Source organism: Lithobates pipiens, unplaced genomic scaffold (genome assembly GCF_037356315.1).
Source record: "Lithobates pipiens isolate NorthernLeopardFrog02 unplaced genomic scaffold, aLitPip1_a1.2 Scaffold_16, whole genome shotgun sequence".
NCBI classification, from domain to species: Eukaryota; Metazoa; Chordata; class Amphibia; order Anura; family Ranidae; genus Lithobates; species Lithobates pipiens.
Genome location: NW_027507748.1, coordinates 637923204 through 637944041, shown reverse-complemented (window position 1 = coordinate 637944041; position 20838 = coordinate 637923204). Strand labels below are relative to the sequence as shown.

General features: G+C 44.6%; 1 protein-coding gene across 5 annotated transcripts in view; it reads right to left on the bottom strand.

Moving 5' to 3' along the window:
• SETDB2 (SET domain bifurcated histone lysine methyltransferase 2) overlaps positions 1-20838 on the bottom strand; it is a 124208-nt gene that overhangs the window by 55312 nt on the left and 48058 nt on the right. For 4 of the 5 annotated variants that reach the window (XM_077484250.1, XM_077484249.1, XM_077484246.1 and 1 more), the window contains 4 exons: positions 14391-14510; positions 12985-13154; positions 7069-7294; positions 4792-4900 (listed from right to left, as the gene is read on the bottom strand). In XM_077484250.1, the coding sequence (XP_077340376.1) occupies positions 4792-4900; positions 7069-7294; positions 12985-13154; positions 14391-14510 (625 nt within the window). The remainder of the gene's footprint in view (positions 1-4791; positions 4901-7068; positions 7295-12984; positions 13155-14390; positions 14511-20838) is intronic. The other variant, XM_077484248.1, reaches the window with a different exon arrangement.

Genomic DNA, 20838 nt, shown 5'->3' with positions numbered 1-20838 from the left:
AGGATTTTAATATTCGGCCCATCTGAGGATGGCCTTCACTAGGACCCATAAGGATCCGCTCCAGGAGTCCCCGTCCTGTCGACGTAAGCCACTGCCAAGGGATTGTTTTCATGACTCTTACATGAAGTCTCCAGAGAACTCTGAAAGGTCCTGAGAACCAGATCTACTGTTCTCAACTCCCTCCAATTTGAGGATCTCTTAGATTCCTTCCTCTCCCAGGTACCCTGTACCAAACAGGAGTCTAGGTGTGTACCCCAACCTAAGCCGTTCGTATCGGTTGTAACCACCCTGGATACTGGCAAACTCCATTCTAGGTCTTGTAACAAACGTGCTCCCTTTCCCAAAGGGACCTCTTTACCTGAGTTGGAACCAAAACCAAAGAGTCCCAAGACCCCTGACTGTGGTCCCAAACCTTCAAGATGAATAGTTTGCAGAGGACGGTAACATGACCCCGTCCACTGAACTGCTAGGAGCGTGGCTGTCAGTAAACTCAACCTGCCTAACTGAGTTTTTGACGGTTGCCCTGGAGAAACAACAGTGCTTTGTCTATCTTCTGGATCTTCTCCAAGGAGGGAAGACCTTTTGTTCTGTTGAGCCCAGCACCTACCCCAGGAAGGTGACCCCCTGGTAAGGAATTTAAGTTGGGTTTCTCTAGGTTCAGAGGCCAACCCAGGCTCACTAACAGGTCTTTTGTTACCTGTGGATCCCAAATCGACTGCGCCAGAGAAGGTACAAACAGGAGAAGATCGTCAAGACACACGATCACCGAGACTCCCCTGAGACGCAGGAATGCCAGAACTTCTACCATCACTTTGGTGAAGATACGAGGAGGAAAGGGATAGCCCAAAAGGGAAGTGCTTTGAACTGAAGGTGTAGAACCCCTACAGAAGTTATCACTGCCAGCCTAAGGAAACGCTGGTGGTTCTCTGCGATGGGAATATGCAGGTATGCATCCTTACTATCCCTGCCCTGAAACAGTTTTGGTGGAAGAGGTGCCCTCACCCAGTGACCAAAACCAACGAAAGCCATCTGTAGGTGACTAAGACACACAGACGCTTCAGGTTCAGGATGAGCCTGAACTATTTCCAAAGGCTTGTGAACCACAAAAATGTGAGAATAGGAGCCCTTCCTATCTATCCTGCTGGGACCTGTATTACCACTTCCTGTTCCTCTAACTCCTGAAGAGGAAAGAAGGACACATTTTGGCAGCTCAGTGACAAGGAGTCTCAAACAGGGGGGAGTTCTGAAAACTCCAAACGGTAACCTCTTCTGATGATCCTCATCACAAACTAATTGGAGGTGATCATCTCCCACTGGGGGAGGAAGGCCCCTTTTTTTTTTTTTTTTTATATATTTCCTCTTAAGGGAAACGGCCTTTTTCTTATCAGCCGTGCGATCTCGCACTGCTTCAAGACCTGGCCAAAAACAGCAGGTCTCCAGTAAAAAAGGATTACACAGAGCTTTTGCATTGGACGCCTTGACCCCCTGCCATGTCTTCAGCCTTAAGGCCCTTCAGGCTGAGTTGGTCAGAGCCGAAGATCTTGCATACATTCGCCTGGATTGAATCGAAGCAGCGTATGCCAACTCCTTAAGCAGCGTGGGAAAGGAGGATAGAAAGTCTTCTTCATATTATGAGCCACCACTGTGGCCGCTATGGCCGCTATGGCAGGCTTAGATATTTTCTTAAGAGAAAAAACCCATGCATCCTTCAGAAGTGAGTCCATCATTTCAAACCATAGGGTCTGAAAGTATTCCCATGTCCCCGAGGACAGGTCAGTATGCCTGGACATCTGAAGAAAGGTAACCTCTAACCTGGGAGATTCTATTCCAGACAAGAGCTTCCTCTTCCGCCCAAGAAAAAACCTTTGTTTTAATGCAGCAGAAAGAAAGGTTTTCCTTCGGGACCCCGCCATTCCTGATGGCATCGATCAAGACGTCATGAACCGGGAACACCCGCTTCCCCCAGGCCCTAGTACATCTGATCGTGGGGTGACAATGCCTTCTTTTTCTTTTGTATGCCTAAAGTGGTATGAATAGCTCCCAAGAGCTTATCCACTTCATCCAGGGGGAAGTTTATATCGTGAGGTTCTTTTGGGTTCCCCACCCAAGCCATCAGATTCCCTTGGGAGTCTGAGACGGAACTGTCAACTTCTTCCTCAACTTCCTCTCTGGAACCCACTAGACTCTCCCTTAACCTGCAGGAGGAACATCCATCGGGTTAGGTGGAACACTCTGCTGTGCTGGTGAAAGAGTGCTCTGGAGCTGAGGCCACTGGACCTTCACAGAAGCCGCCAGATATGCACCGTGTTCTGCTGCCTGTTTCCTGATGGCGCTCAAACAGGGACCTGAACCCTGAACCCTTAGGTTAAAGGTCTGACTGAGCTATCCGGTGCTTCAATACACTTTACCAAGTGCCTTGAACCAGGGATTCCCCCAAAGAGGCTCTATATGAAGGACGCTCCCTCCTAGAACCAAGGGGAGACTTGCTCATGTCCTTCTGAGACATAGAGATAAAAGAGCAGCATAAAATCCTAAAAAAAAGAAACACCAGCACTACTTAAGAGGACCACCGGGAGTACCCTCCCCTAGGATCAATCTCCATCTGGATCCCAGACGCACTGCCCTTCCCCCCGACCACCTAGGGGGAAAAAACACCAGTGGAGCTACTGGTTGTAAGGTAAGGGAACCCCTCGCCAGGGCTTTTACCTTTGAGTGGCTGGTGCCGTTACTCCTGGAGCTCCTGAAGCCACTGACATTCTCCTGTTGAGGAAGAGTGGTACGAACGTGCCTCCAAAGCTACCTGTGCAACTTAGAAGAGAGGCTGCACCAGCCAAACGCTTGGTCCTCCTTCCGTCCGCGTCCGGAACCGGAAGACGCGGGTTCAACGAAGATGTCCGCCCCCACCAGAACTGACGTCGCCCGTCATCTGGTCATCTGGTCCGGCCTCCAGCTCCAAGCCGACTGCAAACACAGGGGGACCTAGGACGTCCTGTTGCAGCGCCCCACTGGGCGAAAACGAATGGATGGACCTCCCTAAAACTTCCTGCTTTCCCCAAGCGAAGATTAGAGTGCGTGTAAAAAAGGTCAGTACAAGAGTTCAGCTCCCCAGCCGACCGGACTGCCTATCCCATTGAAGCACCCTCCTGGGCGAACGAAGGGATGAGCCTCTAAAAACTTCCTGCTTTCCCCAAGCGAAGTTTAGAGTGTATGGACAGTACAAAAATTCAGCTCCCCAGCTGACCGGACTGCCTATCCCGTTGAAGCACCCTCCTGGGCGAACGAAGGGATGAGCCTCTAAAAACTTCCTGCTTTCCCCAAGCGAAGTCTAGAGTGTATGGTCAGTACGAAAATTCAGCTCACCAGCTGACCGGACTGCCGAAAGTAGACCGATAGACGATCGGACTGCCGAGTGGGGCCAGAGCTCCGCTCGGATAGCTTCAGTCTCTCCAACTGATTCAGCTAAGGTTCCTTAGCGGTGTCTCCCCACCGGAGGAAACACCATAACTGAGGAACGAAGGGAGGAGGAGGCTTAAATCATGAAAATGAAGGCGGTGTTTCCTAAGAGGGGAGGAGCCAGTGTCTCTCAAAGGTGGCTGTCCTGAAAGACGATTGGGGAAAAAGCCATAGCAAAACGCTTCCATTGGTATATTTAACAGACCAAAAAGAGCAAATAAGAGAAATTCTTGGGGTTTACAGCCACTTTAAGGGGCCAGTTCACATCACAATTTCTGCATTCCGAATGTGTTATTGTGTGTTTTTTATGCATTCTGTTTTTTTCCTCTTTCTTCCTCTCGATTGAGGAAATGTGCAGGTGAGTTTTTGATACGTTTTACCCTATTCTAGATGTGTTCCATGCAGAAAAAAAAGGCAACGTGTTCGTAATTTGTTGACTGCACTGGAACACATTGCACTGGTGTGAACTAGAGCCATTGGGATCCATGTTAAACACTGTCCATGCATTTTGTGATGCAGAATATAAATGCACTGGACTGCATCCGGTGTGAACCAGCCTTAGTATAGGAAGTCTGTTCTGCACCTGCACTAACATATAACTAAAGTGACCCATTGTAAGGGCATTTAAAAAACAAATGTAGGCATCTACATCAGAGACAGGATAAATGCTTTTACAGAACATCCAGACGCTGTGCCGTTATTCTGCAATTAAATTGGGAGAACTCCAGGTTTAGGCCAGGGTTCAATCCATGTGCCTAACTTATAGAGTTAAACCTTTTAAAGGAATGGTTGTCATATTTCTACATTCCAGCTTGAGCTATTGAGCTTTGTATACAATAGGTTTTTCAGCAAAAGAAGGCAAGAAGCTAAAATTCATGCGGGAAAAAAGCCTAAAACATCATTAAATTGGAAAATGAGAATGCATTATATTAACAAGCAAAATGTAATATTTACCTGACTAAAAACAAAATATATTTCTCGAATTGGTATTTTTAAGTTTCAACTATGATAAAGAAAACATATGCATAATCACTATGCATACACGTTAATAGATTTACTTACCTGATACACCACTGTTCTATTTGAGTAAATCTGATAATGGTACTCTCACTGAATCACGATCTGTTGGTTATGGTCATTTATCTGAATCTGGTCATTTATTTAATCATGTTTAGCTTCAGGGGTAAAGTGCTGAGCCATGACAATAAGTTCTTTATTTACGCTCATTACAAATGTGATAACAGAGACAGTAGGAAGATGGTTTTAGACGAAAATATTACTATAATAATCTCATGGAATCTCGTACAGTTAAACAGTATGGGAATTTTGAAACGGTACCTTTTCCCTGAGTTGCATTCTGCGTTTCTGGAGAATGGAAGTCTTGGTTTTAGGTCTCCTAACAGATGAGTACTCTATATTTCTTTCTTGGGCTCTGCTTATTTTGCTTCTGGGGAAAAAAGAAAGAAAACTGAAAGGACTGAATGCATACCTAGGACATGTTTTTGGCTTTAAAGTGACATTAAGCCTTGTTTCTGTTTAAAAATAAACATGTCATTCAGAATACTTTATTAATCCCAAAGGGAAATTATTGCTTACCTGCTATGTGCAGTAAGTAATCTTGCACACAGCAGCCTGGATCCGCTTCTTCTCAGGTCGCTCTTTGCTGCTCCTGGCCCCTCCCTCCTGCTGAATGCTCCCACAGCAAGCAGCTTGCTATGGGGACACCCGAGCCGCTGCTCTGTGTCCCCATTCAGACACGGAGCCACGGATCGGCCCGGCCCAGCCCCCTTTCTCACTTCATTAGCTCACTGACTATGACAGCAGCAGAAGCCAACGGCACCTGCTGCTGTGTCAGCCAATGAGGTGGCAGAGTCCAGGACAGCCAAGGCTCTCGTGCAACGTTGCTGGATTGAGATGGGGCTCAAGTATTAGGGGGGCCAAGGTAGGCTGCTGTACACAGGTTTTTTATCTCAATGCATAGAATGCATTACGATAAAAAACATTCTGCCTTTAGAACCACTTTAACCACTTGAAGACCAGGATTTTTTGCTTACCAGTTGCTTACCAGTTAAAAATCAGCATTTTTTTGCTAGAAAATTACTTGGAACCCCCCATATAATGGTGGTTGTTGCAATGGTTTAAGTCACGTGGTATTTGTGCAGTGGTCTTTCAAACACAATTTATTCAGAAAAAAAACAAAAACACAAAACCGTAAAGTTAGGTAAAATTTTTGCATAATGTGAAAGATAATGTTACGTCAAGTAAATAGATACCTAACATGCTTTAAAATTGTGCATGTTTGTGAAATGGCAACAAAGTAGGGTACTTACAAATCTCCCTAGGTGATGCTTTAAAAAAAAATGTACAGGTTACCCGTTTAAAGCTACAGAGTAGGTTTTGTGCTAGAATTATTGCTCGCACTCTAACGATCATGGCGATACCTCACACGTGTGGTTTGAACACTGTTTACGGGCAAGACTTACGTATGCGATCACTTCTGTGCGCAAGCTTGGAGGAATAAATTACTTTACTTTTTTTTATTTTACTTTTTATTTTTACACTGTCCCTTTAATTATTATCACTTTTATTACTGTTACAAGTAATGTAAAAATCCCTTGTAATAGAAATAAACATGACAGGTCCTCTATACTGAGAGACCTTTAAAAGCAAAAAAATAAATGAATTTAAGGCCGAGAGGCGGAAGCGATGTCAGACGTCGCTCCGGTCCTCCAATGCTTCCTGCCTAGGCATTAGAAGGAGCAGATCGGCTACGGGCCTACCAACTGCTCCGAGACTTGGTAGGGGGCACCGTTTTTATATGAAAGCTGGCTGCCTGCTGTTAATAAAGATACAGGGGGTATGGCAGCTAGCTGTTGCCATAACCCTGGTATTTAACGTCAAAGTAATGACATACATTAACAGTTAGGTGGTCAGCAAGTGGTTAATTAAATTTGAGTGATGATTGCTGATAACCAAATGTTTGGTATATGGTTTAACCGCTTCTCTACCGCCGTACGTATATAGACAGCCTGGTATGGAAGTGGTTATACCGGGTTCACGGTTGAAGCTACAATCATGATCCCGGTATGTTTTAGGGCCAGCGATTCTCCTATGTAAAAATAATCGTGCAGCTAAGCATCTGCTGGATGACTTTTACGGGTAGCAGAAGGGATTCCTGCCCGTTCCATCGGGGAGCCTGGTAAAGATGCAACCAGCGGCATTGGCTGCCCCAGACACAACGGGAGAAACGAAAGGATGGACCACTGTGTGACGTCAGACACAGGAAGCAACGAGGATTTAATCACGTCCGGTTTTGGTTCTGTGTTTGTGAAGCGACCAATCAGACCGGTCTGTGTATTGGAGGCCAGAGCAGATATCTGGGGTCTGTCATTACCTTTTGCTGTCACAGAGGATACAAGAAAAATTGACAGATGGATCTGATCGGATTGTCCATGTGAAAGGGGCCTTACACCAAATCACTGTCCAGCAACATTTGTTACAAATCATACATATTAACAATATTTGTGTTAATTGTTATGTTGTCAGTTTTGTTTGAGTGTTTGATGATTTTCTCACCATGAAGATTAGCAATAAAAATGGTTAAATTATAGAGACCTGCTTAGAAATTTTGGTTGATGACTCAAGCCTGAAGTCACTCGAGTATCCCTAGGCTTCTGGCTGCTGGAAGAATCTGGTGGCAGATTAGTGACTTCAGAATCAGAGAGGGAAATGGGACGTTTTCTTTTAGAAAAAATGGAAGTGGGCTTATTGTCATCAGGCTGCATCAAAGATATGTTGGTATCTTGTGGGTTTACATTTGAACCTTTCATTAAAATCCGACCTACAAGAAAAAATAAAGACCTGAATTAATAAAACAGAAGATGTAAACATTGATAGCATTTACACTTTTTGCTGTCAGATTATTTTTTCTGTTTCTCACATACATGCTAAAATACACATTATGGATTTGAATATTTAACCTGAAGTTTCTGCATGTTTTGCTACCCCTGGTTTCTCTTTCACTCCTCATCGACATGCTAATTAAATTATTAAATAACAATTCACGTGCGCTGCTGGATCTCAGCTCCTACCTGAGACTTTTAGCCGCTTAAATCCGGCTAACCTCTACAAATTGCTTCCCGGTGTGATCGGGAACCCATCGGGTATGCGCAAGGGCAAAACGGGCTCCGGACGGAAGACTTCCTCCATCCCTAAAGCCTCCCCGACACAGCAGCAAGGGCAGAGGGCCCCTCCTGCCAGCTCGCACATGGCGACCCGGACTTCAGCATCGAATCCTGCCACAGTGGAGGAAGACCGTTTCCAGGCCATCTCTGGTGCAAAACCACACTTACTGCCAAAATAGACTCCCTGCAGACGAATTTTGACCTCCTGCGCTGTGATATGCACAAGACCCGTGACCGACTAAACGAGGCCGAGCGCCGCGTGGGAGACTCTGAGGAGGCCATCAGAGTCCATCGAGCTTCCCTTCACAACCTGCAGGTACAAGTGAAGGCACTGGAATCTTAGGCGGAGGATGGCGAAAACAGGAGCAGGAGGAACAACCTAAGGGTTGTCGGCTTCCCTGAGGGAGCAGATGGACTGGATCCGGTGGCCTTCGTAGAACATCTGCTCCGCACCCTCCTACCAGATGCCAGGTTCTCTCCTCACTTTGCGGTGGAGAGGGCCCACAGGATGCCCTCAATGCAGGGCCCACCAGGCGTTCCCACCTGCACATTTATTTTCTGCCTGCTCAACTTTCGGGACCGGGACTTTGTACTCCCGGAGGCTAGGAAGGTGAACGAGCTCTGTTTTGACAACACGCAGCTTATGATCTTTCCAGATTATTCAGTTGAAACCCAGTGGCTCCGCAGGACATTTGACACAGATCAAGGCTCTGCTTCGGTCAAAAAGCATCAAATATAGTATGCTGTTCCCTGTCCGCCTCAGGGTGGTTGACGAAGAATCCACACGCTACTTTACTTCACCGGAGGAAGCATTCCAGTGGCTGGATTCCCTACGGAGATCCTGGTAACTGTATGTTATTACTTATGGTTCTTTACCTCTCATTTTTACCGCCTGTGCTCTGATCTCCCCCCCCCCCCCAGAGTGGTTGGTTTTGGCACCTGCTAGCCTAATCTGCAATGCAACCCTCCGGACCCCATGTTTTGGATCGGACTTCCCGGCTTCCCCAAATCCTACTTCCCTATGAAGCCTGGGCCCTCCGGGGGGACTCTTCCCGGCGGATCACCTCCAGATCTCACTGCGGTCACTGACCGGGGCGTGAACTTCTACAGCACCCGGACCCCGTTTGGCCTACTGAAGATGTGGCCCCCACATACCCCCCTTCCTTCATTGGCACGGTGGCCACACAGGCTAAGTGTGCAGGCTCCTCGGGCCTATTCAACAGAGACCTCTTTGGGCTCTGGAGGTATACTGGGGGATGGGGGGAGGATTGCAGGTGCCTAGTAAGGTATAGATTGCACTGGTTATCCCGCCATTATGTCTTTGACAAGTATAACATGATATATATATATATATATATATATATATATATATATATATATATATATATATATATATACACACACACACACACACACACACGAGATATATATATATATTATTATTAATTATTATACAGGATTTATATAGCGCCGACAGTTTACGCAGCGCTTTACAACATTGGGGTAGACAGTACAATGCAATACAATTCAAGACAAGGGGAATCAGAGGGCCCTGCTCGTTAGAGCTTACAATCTAGGATATATATATATATATATGTGTGTGTGTGTGCGCGGGCACACGCGCCTGTCGCGACCTCCGTGAGTGTGATCGTGGGTCCCGCTGACATCGATCGTTTCACGGAGAGGAAGAACAGGGAAATGCTGATGAAAACAAGCATTTCCCCATTCTGCCTAGTGATAGGACACTGATCAACGCTCCCTGTAATGGGGATCGGTGATCAGTGTTGTGTCACACATAACCCCCAGCCCCCTCCCCACAGTTAGAATCACTCCCTAGGACACACTTAACCCCTACAGTGCCACCTAGTGGTTAACCCCTTCACTGCCAGTCACATTTACACAGTAATCAATGTATTTTTAATTGCACTGATCAGTGTATAAATGTGAAAACATGTGAAAAAAATTGTGCCAAAAGTGTCTGATCTATCCGCCATAATGTTGCAGTCACAATAAAATCGCTGATCGCCGCCATTACTAGTAAAAAAAAAAATTCTTAATAAAAATGCCATAAAACTATCCCCTATTTTGTAGATGCTATAACTTTTGTGCAAACCAATCAAACGCTTATTGCAATTTTTTTTTTTTATCAAAAATATGTAGAATACGTATCGGCCTAAACTGAGGAAAAAATGTTTTAATATATTTTTGGGGGATATTTATTATAGCAAAAAGTAAAAAAGAAATGTTTTTTTTTTTAAATTGTCGCCATTTTCTTTTTTTTTTTATAGCCCAAAAAATAAAAACCACAAAGGTGATCAAATACTAAAGCTCTATGTGTGGGGGAAAAAAGGATGTAAATTTTATTTGGGAGCCACGCCGCATTGCCGCGCAATTTTCAGTTAAATCTACGCAGTGCCGAATCGCAAAAAGTGCTCTGGTCTTTGAGCAGCCAAATGGTCCGGGGCTTAAAGAGGAAGTAAACCCTGATGGGTTTACTTCCTCTTTCATTCCCTGCAAAGGTAAAGCATAATGGACTACTATGCATTGCATAGTAGCCCATTATCTGTCACTTACCTGACACAGGAGCCAGCGATGTCACCGATGTCCCCTATAGTCCGGCGCATCCATCTTTTCGGTGGGGTCTCGCAGCTCCGCCGCTGTCATTCAGCGGAGCCGCGATGACGTCACTCCCACGCATGCGCACGGGAGCCGACACACGCGGCAGCTCCGTTGTTGGAAATGCCGCGCTCAGTGCGCATGTGCGCCGCTGTCTGCGGCGGCGGTGCCTCTCTTCGGGCAAATATCTCCTAAACCGTATAGGTTTAGGAGATATTTCTTGGACCTACAGGTAAGCCTTAATCTAGGCTTACCTGTAGGTCAAAGTGGTTTGTAAAGGTTTACAACCACTTTAAGTGGTTAAAAACTTACTACACTAAGCAGGAGAACACACTGGGGTTGATTGCTATAACTGAAGAGTGCAAAATTTGGTGCAGCTGTGCATGGTAGCCAATCAGCTTCTAACTTCACCTTGCGCAATTCAGCTTTGCAAATAAAACCTGGAAGATGATTGGTTTCTATGCACAGCTGAACCAGGATTTGCACTCTCCAGTGTTAGTAAAACAACCCACTGTATTCAGTTCTCTAGGAGTGCTGGGAGCTCAGCATACTCTCATCCAATGATCAGACATCTGCTGACACCAGATTACCCCCCCCCCCCCCCCCACTTGCCCCTACAGCCTTTCACCAGGAAGCTCAGTGTACTCCTGTTTCTCTTCCCCTAGCCCTTATGTAGCTAAAAACACCTTCAGGAACCGGGGAACACTAAGGTGATCACGTATTAAAAAAGGGAGAAAAAGGGTGTTTATATTGTATAATTTACATGTGCGTTTTAAACGCAGTTTACATATGTGGGCGCGACCTACGTATGTGTTCACTTCTGTGTGCGAGCACGTGGGGATGGGGGGGGGGGCTTATTGTTTATTTTTACACATTTTTTGATCACTTTTATTCCTATTACAAGGAATGTAAAGGAAAAGGACATGACAGGTCCTCTTTAATGGGAAGATCTGGGGTCTACAAGTCCCCAGATCTCTCTTCTATGCTAGAAAGCCTGAAATAAAATCAATCTCAGGCTTCCCAGCATAGGTGAGCCGTGAGAAGCACCAGAATCTGGCGGGAGGAGGGACATCCCCTTCCACCACCTGGAAGTCGGATCCCGGGTTGCGCCTGTGTGAACTGGCTCTAAAGTGTGACCTGCATTTTTTGTGTGCACCAAGTGCCTTTGCATATCTTATGACAAAATCACTGTGGTGTACATTGCTTGTGTAGAGCAGAGCTGTGGAAGGAGTCCAGCAGGTCCGCCGACTAACTAAAGATGTCTGTACAAAACGACAGTAGAAGCAGATACAAGACCAGTCACTCTGCACACAGAAAGTGCGGGCCTTGTTATAGGAAGATCACGCACAAAGGAAACCTTTCATAATAGATTACTGCACAGATCTCGTAGACATACACAAATTACACTGAAACTGAAGAATACACACACACCTCTTTTATTTAGACAATATTTTCTTATCGTGGTGCTCAGCTTTTATAGTGTCCACTCACTTGAGAGTACCAAAGCAAGTGGAGTGTTAAAGCACCTTTGTAAAGTACATCGCTGTGATTTGTAGATATTATTATACTATTATACTATATATTAAATTTTTAGGCAGCTGTAGTATGGCTAGGTGAGGGGCCATATCACTAATTATAAAAGCCCACCTTAACTTTAAAAAAATAAAAAACACAATGAACAGGACAATGCGGAGTAAAAAGAGAAGGTTTCCACAAGCAAGCTTTATTTTTTTTCTCAGAAATACGGTACTCCTAGAACTCTTTGGGGGGAAAAACAAAACAAACAAAACAAAAAAAACAGTGTGTAAATACACTTCTGTTATGTTCCGCTCACACCTGAGCGATCCGAAATCGCCACGATTCTGCACGGCTGCAAATCGCGGGACGCTTGTGCGATACCATTACTTTTTAATGGTACCCCGATTGCAGTGCAATTTTGCCACTTGATTAATCGCACTGCAATGGCGGAAAATTGCAACGCGCGATGCTGTCATTCAAAAGAAGGTCCTGTGCCTTTTTCAGCAACAGGCATTGCTTGTTGCGATTAGCCATGAATGCAGTGCACCAAGATCGCGCAGAGACTGGGGTGCCATTAAAAAGTAATGGTATCGCACAAGCGTCCCGCGATTTGCCGCGATTTCTAATCGCGGGCAGAATCACGGCAATTCGGACTGCTCAGGGGTGAATGGAGTCGTAATCTGATATAATCTTAAAGGAGTTGTAAAGGTATTTTTTATTTTTTTAAAATAACAAACATGTTACACTTACTTCCACTGTGCAGCTCGTTTTGAACAGAGTGGCTCCCCCCTGCAAGGACTTCTCACGTTCTTGCGAGCTCCCTCGCATGATGAGAAGTGCTTGCGGGCGCGCTCTCATGATACAGCCGGCGGCCATAGCCGCTCACTGTATCACTCGGCCCCCCCCCCCCCCCCGCGAGCCAATGGCTGTGCTGCTTTCAGTCCATCCACAGTAACCAATCAGCGGCCAGGTTGATCGGCGAAGAGGATGTCACGTGCGAGCGAGGTACTTTCGAGGGGTCAGGTAAGTAAAAAGGGGGGGCTGGGGGCACCGGCATTGTCTGATGTTTTTTCACCTTAATGCATAGAATGCATTAAAGGTGAAATTTTTTTTACCTTTACAAGCCCCGGTGTATCTTGATATTAGAAATAAAAAATTAAGACTCAAAATATAAGACACTGACATCATAAATACTGTTACAGATGCAACTTGCCTGCATAGATGCATACAAAGGTCCCTTTGTCAAGATCGTCCAGGCAGCGCACCCCCCAGCCTCTCTCTTTGGTTTTGTACACCTGAAGTCGGACTTGAAGACCATGCTGTACAACCCGGTTCTGACACATCCTTTGATTACATTTACAAGATACATTACATTCATATAGCCTGCAGTGAAAAAAGTGTTCGTAAAAAAACAAATTAAGTCCTGTGATTTCTGTCTATGCCTATAGCGGCAACATTTCTAACAACCTGTGACACAGCACCTACTGGCTTTCTAACAACGAGTCACCCCTGACAGCAGAATGTAAAACAAAAGAGCTGCAATAAAAAATAATAATTACCGTGCCCCCCGCCCCCACCCCCACCAATCCATACCAGGTCCTTCTGTTTCGGGTGTAGTATGGATTTGTGACGTGGGACCTGTACGTTGTTTCATGTAATAGATACTGTGGGCGGATAACTGCAGGCCACCCAAGATCACTGCACAGAGAAGCAGAACAGAGATCTGCCTATGTAAACAAGGCGGATCCCTGTTCAGACAGGGGACAACATGGAGATCTGCTGTTCCTAGTGATCAGGAACAGCGATCTCCGTGTTGTCCCGCTGAGCCCATCCCCCACACAGTTAGAACACATCCAGGGAACAGAGTTAACCCCTTGATCGCCCCCCCCCAGTGTTAATATAGGCTCATTGTGATTTTTTTTACCAAAAATATTTATCAGAATACAAATTGGCCTAAACTAATGAATGCAGTTTTGTTTTTGTTTTTTTATTTGGAGATGTATTATGGCAGAAAGAAAATAATGTTTTTTTGTTTTTTTTTTCTCAAAATTGACGGTCCCACAGGAGGTGATAAAATACCATCAAAAGAAAGCTCTACTTGTGGTAAAAAAAAAAAAAGACAATTTTGTTTGGGTACAGCGTTGAACAACAATTGTCAGAGACGCACTGCTGAAAAAATGGCCTAGTCATTAAGGGGGTAAATCCTTTCCGGGGATGAAATGGTTAAAGGGGGCTTCCAGATTCCAATAAGCCCCTGTCTGGAGACCTCGACAAACACTAGCCAGGGTTGTCAGGAACAGGCCCTTGTCCCCATCAACGTGGGGACAACCCCCCACACCCCAGTTAAAGCGGTGCTGTAAAAATGGCCTGGTCATTACGAGTATAAATCCTTCCGGGCTGAAATGGTTAATTGAACAAGCTGAATTTAGAAGCTGAATGGCTCCCATGCACAGCCGGACCAGATTCTGAGTGCACTCATAGTAAATTTACCCCCCATTGTGTACTGTGGGGAACTTATCTTTTTTCCCTGCCAAAGTAGCAGTCACCAGTACTAGGTTGAAGATTAACACATTTTTACTTGTAAAACGTCACAGGAGGTCAAGATAACATGCTTCTTACCCAGGAGGAATAGGAGCCTGGAGGCGCTTATACTTGTAACCGGTTGAAACTGACAGCCTGGGTGACGATACATTGTTATTACATGCTCTGGCTGTCAGCTGCAAACATGTACATGTTGAGCTAAAAAGGAGGCAACATAATAAAGATCAATATTACTACAAAGCAATATTGTAGCATCATTTTCATAGAGACCAAAATAAACTATTTAGCACCTTTCTTCAGTTTTAACACTGAGGATATAAACTATATTCACATACAAAGTAATAGATTCAAATTCGTAGTGACCATAGTTGTGCCACATCCCTGAATATGAAGACTAATTTTGAAGTGCGGATGGGATTTTTCAGGCAAAAAGTGATAATCGTACAGATTAAAATGAACACACTTTTAAATCGTACAAAAATTAAAATCCACGGTATACATTGAATAACAAGAACTAAAGATAAGGACCCCCCCCCCCCAAGGTGCAAAACCCTGCTAATGACAGTTATGAATACATCTATAAATATATAAATAAACCCCTATACATTTGAAGCTGCAAAAAGGTGAAAGAGGGGGAAAATGATTGTAGTGGAAGCTCTTGGTATCATATCAAGAACTCATAATTAAAAACCCTGTTTCGAATCAACCGACTCCAATGACTTAAAGGGTATAAGGAAAAAAAGGAAAAGAAATACACAGCCCACTGTGCAAGTACAAAAAAGTATAAATGTATTATATCAAAAACACATAAATGGAATAGCCAATGATAAAAACTGAATCATTCACAACATGTCAATCATACGGTGATAAAAACTCAATGTGTCACCTATTCAAAATGGTGTCCTTTGCACGGTGACTCTATTCAATGCAGACTATTCCCCTTTTTCTGAAACACTCAGATGTACAGAAGATACAGAAGGCTTTAAATACTTTCCTATGGACTAACAAAAAGCCGCAAATAGCTCTCCAAAAGCTTTGTCTCCCTAGGATGGGGCAGGATTGCCGAATTTACATTTTTATAATATCTCTTGTTTACTTAGACAGGGTCTAGATTGGTTGTCAGGAAAGTCTCGGTACTCAAACCATATGCTTGAGGGAGCTTTGGTATCCCCATACACCCTTTCAGCTGTTCTCCACTCCACTCTAAAAGCCTTGCCCATACATCTTAAATCAAATGTCCTCAGAGACACAGTGATTGCCTGGAGGGAGGTGCGGAGGTTGCTGGGGCTACCCTCAAGTATATCCAGCCATTTAACCATTCAAGGAAACCTCATGATTCTCCCCTCCAATATTTACTCAGCTTTTAACCTTTGGAGCACACAAGGCCTCACTACTGTTACTCCCTTATATAGTGATAAACCGGGACAATTCAAGCCATACCAGGATCTCCCACGAGAATACTTACTGCCACCATCCTATGCTTTCCATCATCACCAGTTACTCAGCTACCTGCAAACTTGCCATGGTCCTCAAACAGATCCCCTTCAAAAATCCTACCTGGATGTAGTGCTCCAGAATGACGACTATTCTATTTCCAGTCTCTACTCCTACCTTATTACTCACCAATCGGATAAATATCGTCTCGCCCTATTCCAGAAGTGGTCCTCCATATTCAATGACACTGAATTGCCAGAAAAGATCCTACAAAGCTCCCGGCCACATTCAGAAACTCCTGTCGGAAACGTGGCGGGAAACCCACTTTAAAATCATCCACAGGGCATACTACCCTTTCCGCACCAACATCTCGGAACCTAACCAAGCTCAATGCCCCTGGTGCTCTCTAGCCCGCCCTACTTTGCTACACCTATGGGAGTGCTCTTTCCACGTTTTGGGACTCAGTGCTCAAATATATTTTCAAGGTCAGCAAGACACGGCTAGTCAAAGATCCACTCATGTCTATTTGGATGTGATCCACCAGTCACCCCCTCGGCACCGATAGGATCACCCACTCTCACACAGTGGTCTCATCTATGTCTAATGGCAACCCGCAGAACAATCATGTCCCACTCGATCAAATCATCTCCACCTTCCCTGCAAGCCATAAAAGCAAGCAATACTATCGCTGTTTCATATCGAGAGACTGGATACCATAATCTCGAACTTCCACTCTATTACCCCTTTCTTTGCCAGATGGAGAAAATATATTGAACATACATTCCCTACGGAATAGTTATCCTCTATCCATTCCGATACACTGACTGGTACTTGAAACGTAATTCACCAACACCTTGGGAAAGCTCAAAATAAGGGACCTGTCCAATTCTTCTAACCCTCCGTCGCTCAGAGCCCCTCCTGTGGTACCATTGCTCTAGAACTATCCATTGTCCACAGCCCCCATTCCAGGAAGGACACCTCCAGCCACTAACATTACTTGTGTTGTTTGTATGTATTTACTGTATATGACAGTCTTTGCTATAGTACAGGTTAGGAAGCTTCCACTCCTGAAGGTTAAACAATGCACAATTTGATAAGCTACCAATGTATCCTCCATGATTTGAACCAGTTCACGATTACTTTATTTGCAGGTAATTAAACCCATGTCTTCCTCTCCCCCACTCTCTCCCTTTCCCCTCCTACCCTTATATTCCCCTTTTACTTATCCTTTGCATTGAATTGCTACTCTGTTTTGGAACTATTCAACTGTGCTTTTTCCATTGTCAGTTGGTTTATACTCTGTATTGTAATAACACAATACAAATTTTACACAAAAACAAACACCAGTGACAGATTATATATATATATATATATATATATAAAATAAATATATAATCTCAATTGAAACATACAGTGCTTTGCAAAAGTACCCCCCCCCCCCACCCCCTTGGCATTTTTCGTGTTTTGTTGCCTCATGGCCTCGAATTAACATGGATTGTTTGAGGATTTGCATCATTTAATTTACAGAACACATTGTAAAGCAAACAACAAATATGATAAAATAACAGAAAAAGTCAACGTGCATAACTATTCACCCCCTAAAGTCAATACTTTGTAGAGCCACCTTTTGTGGCTATCACAGCTCCAAGTCTCTTTGGAGAAGTCTCTATGAGCTTGCCACATATTGCCACTGGGATTTTTGCCCATTCCTCCTTGCAAAACTGCTCCAGCACCTTCAAGTTCTATGGTTTGCACTTGTGAACAGCAATTATTAAGTCTGACCACAAATTTTCTATTGGATTGAGGTCTGGGCTAAGACTAGGCCATTCCAACACATTTACATGTTTCCCCTTAAACCCCTCAAGTGTTGCTTTAGTAGTGTGCTTGGGGTCATTTTCCTGCTGGAAGGTGAACCTCCGTCCTAGCCTCATATCACACAGGTTTTGCTCAAGAATATCCCTGTATTTAGCACCATCCATCTTTCCCTCAACCCTGACCAGTTCCCAGTCCCGACTGCTGAAAAATGTCCCCACAACATGATGCTGCCACCATGTTTCAATGTGGGGAGGGTGTTCTTTGGGTGATGTGATATGTTGGGTTTGCGCCAGACATAGCGTTTTCTTTGATGGCCAAAAAGTAAAATTTTAGTCTCATCAGACCAGAGTACCTTCCTCTACACATTTTGGGAGTCTCCAACATGCCTTTTCGCAAACTCAAAACGTGCCATTTTGTTTTTTTGCTGAAAGTAATGGCTTTCTTCTGGCCACTCTGCCATAAAGCCCAACTATGGAGCGTACGGCTTATTGTCGTCCCATGTACAGATACTCCAGTCTCTGCTGTGGAACTCTGCAGCTCCTGCAGGGTTACCTTAGGTGCCTGTGCTGCCCCTCCAATTAACCTCCCTGGTGGTATTCCGGAGTGTGACTCGGGTTTGGTTTTTTCTTGGGGATACATTGCAGAGCGGCCAGCGGAGATCTTACCTTCTCCTGGCGCTCCAGCGATGTTCTCCGCTGTCCTCCCCTGTGATCGCCGACGCGATCGTTGGCGAGATCACCGCCATCTCACTTCCTGGTTCCGTTCCCTGTGAGCAGCAGCGGCGCACGGGAGCGGAACTGGGCGGGAATTTCAAAAAGTGAAACATAACACAAACACATAAAAAGAGGTGATACACTGTAATCTGAGAGGATTATAATGTATCATCTCTTTATCTGACTGATAACTGTACAGTGCCCCTTGCCTCCAATAAAATAGCCAATAAAATCTAACATGGCATCAAAAAAGTGCCACTTCGCTACAAAATCGCCTTTGGACCAGCTGGGTGACAGCGGCAGTGACACAGAGTTGCTTGCAGAAATAAGCGATAGTGAGTCGTGGGGAGAATTGTCGCCTGACACTGACATGGATCTGACAAGTGACAGCGGTGATGATCCTGCACCTGACCTCAGATGTGTGCAATTGGTGCCCTATCGACTGCGATACAGACCAGGTAGCGCCGCCAAGATTCCCCTTCACTGGATCACCTGGGATGAAGGTAGATGTCGAGCGTGACAACCCTCTGGCATACCTGCAATTATTCCTCACTGAGGATGTAATTGAAAAATTGTCACAGAGACAAATCGCTAAAAAAGAACAGCAATCCACTACGCTGTATGCCAGGTTTTCTTGAAACAGAAAGTGGGAACCAGTGACCAAAGAGGACATCTGGCAGTTCCTGGGACTCATTCTTCAGGGGGTGATGGGGAAACCGCTCCAGAAATGGTACTGGGCCACCAATAAATTACTGGCCACTCCGTTTTTTGGCACCGTGATGTCCGAATACCGTTTTTCCCTCATCATAAAGTATTTCCACTTCACAAGCAATTTAGAGTTTGATAAGGCCACGCATCCTGCACCCAAACTAAAAAAAATCTGGGAGGTATGGCAAATTATCGTGACCAATTTCCTGCGGACCTACGTGCCAGAAAGGGACATCTGCGTGGATGAAAGCTTGATGGTCTACAAGGGACGCCTGAGCTGGATACAATTTATTGCATCCAAAAGAGCACAGTTTGGCATAAAATCCTACATGATCTGATCCACCGGGTACATAAGGAATTCGGTCATTTACACCGGTAAAGGCACAAAGTTCAACCCCAGGTACAGTGGCTATGGGATGGCCACATCATCAGTCCTTACACTGCTGGAGCCATTGCTGAACCAGGGATATTGTGTGACCATGGATAATTTTATATGTCTCCGGAACTTTTTGAGGTTTTGCTACAAAACAAAACCGATGCGTATGGTACTGTTAGGCCTAACCGACGTGACATGCCATCTATGTTCTCCAGGAAAAAGCTAAAAACCGGAGAAATGGTTGCCTGGCAGAAGGGTAAGATGATGGCAATGCGATGGCGAGACAAGAAGGACATATGTCTCATGAGCACTGTGCACAATACCTCCAATTCCATGGTCCACAACAAACGTGGGAAAGATGTGATGAAGCCGCAAGTCGTTATGGACTATAATTGCACTATGGGAGGTCTCGACAGAGCTGATCAGGCAAGGACATTTTATCCGGCTATGCGCAAACAGCAAAAAAAATATTATAAAAAGATTTTCCTGGTATCTTCTGGAACAATGCCTTTGGAATGCATATGTTCTATACAGAGCACAGAGTGACAAGACTCTTATTCATGCCGATTTTACCTGGAAGGTGGCTGAGCAGATTTTCGTCAAACACCAGACACCATCAAGACACCATCAGGAGATGCGAACAGACCTGGACGACATGCTGTTGACGTTGTCAACCCAGAACGCCCAATAGGTCGTCACTTTATGGACTACATACCACCAACCGCAAAAAAGGCAGCACCTACCAGGATGTGCGTGGTTTGCTGTTCAAAGAGAGACAGCAGTGGAAAAAAAAGTCTGAAAAGAAAGCCGGTTCTATTGTCCGGATTGTGATGTTGGACTGTGTGCTATACCTTGTTTCAAAATTTATCACACTCGGGATGTTTATTGAATTTTCTTTGTTTGACAAATTTCATTATTTCGCATTACATTATTGAATAAAATCATATTATTTATTAGACTATAATTCATGATTTTGTGTTTCAAACTTTATCACATCTGGGATGTCTACTAGAGTCTTGTTTGGTCAGGTTTTAGTAAGTAATTACTAAGAATTGCAGGCCTATAATACATAACACCAAATTTCCATGCAAAAGAATTTTACCGCTTTTGGCACAAAATTCCTGACAGAATCATACCGCCAGGGAGATTAATGCCCTCCTTGACCGGTCCGTGAGTTTTAGTGTGTGGCCGTTTCTTGGCAGGTTTGCTGCTGTGCCATGTTCTTTCTATTTGGTTATGATAGATTTGATGGTGCTCCTAGGGATCAAAGATATTTTTTTTAATAACCTAACCCTCACTTGTTTTTATCAACAACATTGTCCCTTACTTGTTGGGAGAGTTCCTTGGCCTTCATGGTAGTGTTTGGTTAGTGGTGCCTCTTGCTTAGGTGTTGTATATGTAACAGATCATGTGATACTTAGATTGGACACAGGTGGATATCATTTCACCAATTATGTGACTTCTGAAGGTAATTGGTTGC